The sequence below is a fragment of the Hibiscus syriacus genome, unplaced genomic scaffold (assembly GCF_006381635.1).
Source record: "Hibiscus syriacus cultivar Baekdansim isolate YM2019G1 unplaced genomic scaffold, ASM638163v2 tig00014728_pilon, whole genome shotgun sequence".
Taxonomy (NCBI): Eukaryota; Viridiplantae; Streptophyta; class Magnoliopsida; order Malvales; family Malvaceae; genus Hibiscus; species Hibiscus syriacus.
Window position 1 is genome coordinate 953,353 of NW_024062335.1, and position 4,951 is coordinate 958,303.

The following is a 4,951-nucleotide window of genomic DNA, read 5'->3' on the forward strand; positions in this document are numbered from 1 at the left end:
GATTGTTCCAATCAAATCTTCAAGTGAGAGATTGTCAAAAGTTAGTTTTTGTGGCTTAAAAAATCAGATTTTTTTCGGTGCAATAAATGCACCGAATGGGGCAGACAAAATCAACTGTAAAATATTTAATTATTTGGCATGGGATAATTCACATTTAGTCATTGAAATTTAAGGCATTTACAAATTAGTCCTTAAGCTTCAACTATAAATACCCTAGCTCATTTAGCTTCAAAATCATCCCAAATCATTCTAGCTTTCTTCCAATACTAGAGAATTTAGAGAGTTTCTTGAAAGTTGTTTTCTCCTTTTTATCAAGAGAGAATTATCATTGTTTTTTCCTTGGTAGATCGAGAGAAGTTGTAATTCATATTTTCTCATAGTGAAATTCTTCTACCGTTGCCCGTGGTTTTTACCCTATATTATTTAGGGGTTTTCCACGTAAATTTAGTGTCTTCTATATCTTCATCTTTATTTTCTCAAATTATCAATTGCGATTTTGTTCTATCCGATAGTCGTCTTCCACAACAGACAGAACATGAAAAAAAGATTAAACGGGCGTCTCAGGGAGCTTGGACTTTTCGGCAATACGATAGAACCATAACGTAGTCCTTCGATGATGAACCGACGGTTGCTGGGATCTTCTTCGCTGTAGATGCAGTACGAAACCAATAGTCTACCAAGCTATGAAGTTGTAATGACGGTACGACCGATTGACCTTGGCACATGATCTCCACCTGCAAAAATGCATTCACTTAAACCATAATGAAGAAAAATCATTGATAGGTTAAGAGTTTCATCAATGCCATCAAAACATGCTTATACCATGAACAGTTTAGATTTTGCTAACTTCCATGTGCTTTACAAAAGTAGATAAATCCGGTTCGAAACTTACGGAAAGAGGTAATAAGTTGTGAAGAGAAATGCAAGAAATGAGAATAAACATGGATATACTGAACCAAGAAAAGGGTCAAAGAATCTTCTGGAACCAGAGCTGAAACATTCTATCCGACAATATGCAAACTGATATGAAACCAAGGAATTAAAACTGAAGTGCTACTGATGTTTTTGCCTTTAGTTTCATTTCAGCATTCAGCTCCAGAAAACAAGAAAAAGAGAACAGCAAGCATCGTGATAACGTAAAATTATGGCAAAATAGCATCACTATTTTAGAATGATGTAAAATGTAGGCACTCTAAGCTTTCTGGGAAAAACAGAAAACCTGGTAAAGGTCATCTCACCTCGGCTTCACTTGTAAGATCAAGTTTCTTTACAAGGTACTTTTGGATGAATGAGACTGGCATTTTACCGTCCCTGTTACCATAAGAAAAGAAGTCAAATCATACGGACACTATAGCAATTTTTATGATATCACAAACTCAGCATAAGCAAATGAGGGGAAAAAGCAGATTCCGAGTGGCTAGTACGGACAGACTACTCACTGTATCCTCAAGTAGCATGCAGAAAGCTGTGGAAGGGAAATATGTCCTATCCTGAAACCATTTCATAAAATCGATAGTAAATCAGAAATACTCAAGTTGAAAGTCTATCAGAAAATGAAGCATGCCATTGAGAATTCGCTCACCAAGAAAAGAACATATTGTAAGAGGCAAATCATTACTAAGTGCGTATATAGTGTGAAATCAGTATCGTACCGGTCTTCACAAGCAACTAATGAGAACCAAATTGGATTGTTTTTTGTATTCCACATAGACCCCAAAGTGTCTAGCATGATCCTATTGAAGCCAGCTGCCTTCTTTTGTGCTTCTGCATGCAACCTTCTACGTTTCACAGGTTTTGTAATCAAATTTGCCCCATTCTTTTAATCCAGGACTTTTGAATTCAGCCGATGCTCCCTACTTTTATATTTATGAAAACTCAATTTTCCATCAGGAACAGTAGGGGATTCAAGGCCAGCTTTTATTTCAGGCGCATATAAGTGACGATAAGGGCTATTATGTGGCTCTGATGCAGAAACTGGTGATGCTTGTGAATTTAACTTGGATGACTTTCTGTTAGCTGCTTTGACAAGACAGTTTAAGGATGTCTTCAGATCTGCTTTCCCTTCCATAATTTCAACATCATCTGTATCTTCATTAGACCTGTGTTCACTAGAAGGTTTTACCCTGGAACAATCCTGCATTGATTTAAGGAAGATGGACAAGTTTTCAAAAACTAAGTTTGAAGTTTACATAACATAATCGTAAACAATATTTCTTCAGCCTCTTTTACCTGCCTTTTACGTTGACTAATTTTGTTTGAGGAATCAGGTGAGGTTGAGCCTGAGGGATGATCTTCTGCGGAATCTTCTTTCTTAGGGGACCCCTCAACAGAGAAACTACACCCTCGAAAATCAGCAATCCTTTTTCGTGCAGTAGCCTTCGTTCTCCTTCCAGTCAAACCACGCTGCATTGGCACTTTGGGAGTACTGACCACCAATGATGACAGTGATCTTTCTTTTCTTTTTGCTGGTGGTGAAGCTGAAGGCATAACCTCGGGAGCACTTATCTTTCTTCTTTTGTAAGGGAAAATTTTTGCCCTTGCTTCTTGTAAACTGTGGTCGGGTCTGCATATATTTATAGGAAAAATAATTCTGTGCGAGCTTATAACAACACAAAACTTCATAATAAACACACCGACTGTAAGTTTTCATATATAAAGATTCTTCGGAAACTTGCATAGTATCAAAAAAATAGAGTGCATCTAGCTAGCATATATTTTAAAAGCAATATGCTAAAAGCAACATCTGCTGACACAGACTCGTAAAAAGTCCTTAAGAAGCAAAGGTGCAGCACGGGACGTGAGTCAGAGCATGCTGACGAGTGACTCAATGAATAAAAACATTCATTTACGATGTTGAAATTGATATAACAAGTTACACAATTTCTGTCCAGCGACAGTGGTCACAGAGATAAAAACATACAATACCAGACACAATCTTTCCAGCTATAATTCAGAAAAAAAAATAACAAATTTGACATCAGTGGGACTTGATCAGAGCTTTTGAATTCTACTGCTAACAATTTGCACTGTTTACAGGGTAACAGTTATAGTTCTTATATTTGAAAAAGGATAATGACACAAGATTCATATATTTCTGAATACCCAGAATCAATAACCTGAGTTTGTCAACTGGCAGACATCCCAGCTCAATGTTGCATACGGGACAACAATCCATCCCTTCATCCGAGAGCTTCTCATATATGCACTTCCTACAGACTGAATTGATTTCCAGATTCAGTGCATCCGAAGTGAGCCACAAAAGCATACATCAAACATTCCAAGGAAAAACAGTAGCAACCTTGACTTCGCAGTTCGACACATTATATGAATCAAAAGCACAACACAAAGCAGTACAATGTTCAAGTAGAAGTTGTACAATGTAGAAGCATTTAGTAGATGATCTCTCTTTGAAGATGACAACATTGATATTCAACTTAAAAGTGGGTTAATTAAAGCAACCTATATACCAACTTGTTCAAAAGGCAGTCCTTAATACATGAGACAGAAAAGTTGGTGTCCTTGTTGTCTTGCATACCAGAATCATTCATGGTGGCAAATTATGGCATACTCTAAATCTCCTACATAAGTCTGCCATATCCTTTGGCTATTATACAATCATATAATTCAAACCACCACTATGTATATACAACATACGTATATGCATGAGACCAACAAAGGTAAAGAAGTGAAAACAGAAATTGAAGGAGTATTGACCAGAACAACCATGTTGCAAGAAAAATGAAATCACATTTAAAAGAATTATAAATCGGATGAGAAAAAAATCTGAAATTTGACATTCAATAGAAATCAAATACAAAACATCTGGAACGTATAGTTTAATGAATGTAAGACATCGAGAAAGACATATCTCGACACAACAGAACTAATCAAATAAATTGCAAAATAGTGAACCTCAGATGAAAAAACCCAGAAAGGAAAAACAACCCAGAATAAAATAATCATCCAAATACAACAAGAAAAAGAAGAAAACCCAGATCAGCAATTATCAAGGACGGACAAAGCACATGAAAAATAACATAAAAGAAAAGAGAAACTAACACGTATGGAGACACAGGGAAATAGTTGTAGCTTCCTTTAAAAGCTTATTACAAAGAGGGCATGTCATGCATGACTCTAAAGTTTCTCCCTTTACTTTGACAACACGATGATGACTACCACCAACCATCTTTTTCTCCCTTCACATTCAAAGGCTGAAACTGGTTCTATGAAGATGAAAATTCATCAGCAAACAATGGGTAAGTCCAAAAAACTAAGAAGAAAAGAAGTTTAGAAGAAGATTGAGGTTTTCGTTGGGTTCTGACAAGTGTGTGTTTGGTTCCAAGTATTGGTGTCAAAAAGGAGGGGAAGCTTCTTTATTATTACATGAAGGATATCGTGAAAGCCTGATCTAAACTGGAACAGATATGAATGGAAGGGGCGGGTTTTGGAGGTGGAATTTTTAGAACTTAACTACGTGAGATTTGGTTGGATTTTTGGACACAATATAGAAAAGAAAACAAAAACAGCGGCTTGTAAAAGTCTTTTGGCTTTGGCTCTTGGTGGTTCACTGGTGTGAGTTTTATTTTGGGGTAAACTAAGTATTTAGTCACTCTATTTTGTTATCTAATTATTTTTTTAACATCATACTTAAAATTTACGTTTTTATTTTGTTTTAATCGTCTTCCATTTAAAAATAAAGGTTTAGTGGTATGTAAGGCCCTCAAACTTCTTTAAAAAAATTAAATAACCCTCAAACTATTTTTACACTTAATATGACCTTCAAACTCAGAAAAATTCAATGTGGTCATTTGACTAATAATTTTCTTCATTAATCATTACGATGTTGATGTGGCAGTTTACGATGTGGCCATTTGACTAAATTGATTTTTTTGGTCATCATCACATCATCAATCACCGTGGACCATCACGTCAGCATCATATACTATTATGT

General features: G+C 35.9%; 1 protein-coding gene across 1 annotated transcript; it reads right to left on the reverse strand.

Moving 5' to 3' along the window:
- Nucleotides 1–495: 495 nt before the first annotated feature.
- Nucleotides 496–4,521, reverse strand: LOC120207405 (E3 ubiquitin protein ligase DRIP2-like). The gene is made up of 8 exons (XM_039206867.1): nt 4,060–4,521; nt 3,117–3,216; nt 2,230–2,563; nt 1,881–2,134; nt 1,653–1,817; nt 1,440–1,490; nt 1,239–1,311; nt 496–734 (listed from the first exon to the last, which is right to left on the reverse strand). The coding sequence occupies exons 1-8, from the start codon at nt 4,184–4,186 to the stop codon at nt 561–563; spliced, it is 1,278 nt and encodes a 425-aa protein (XP_039062798.1). The 5' UTR covers nt 4,187–4,521; the 3' UTR covers nt 496–560.
- Between the last annotated feature and the right edge of the window lie 430 nt (nt 4,522–4,951).

Excerpts from the sequence above, each read along its gene's own strand:
- LOC120207405 (XM_039206867.1), bottom strand. The coding sequence starts at position 4,186 with ATGGTTGGTGGTAGTCATCATCGTGTTGTCAAAGTAAAGGGAGAAACT. Across the intron at positions 3,217-4,059 it reads TTCCCTGTGTCTCCATACGT|TCTGTAGGAAGTGCATATAT; the intron begins GTTAGTTTCTCT and ends AAATCAATTCAG. Across the intron at positions 2,135-2,229 it reads TTAGTCAACGTAAAAGGCAG|GATTGTTCCAGGGTAAAACC; the intron begins GTAAAAGAGGCT and ends AAATCAATGCAG.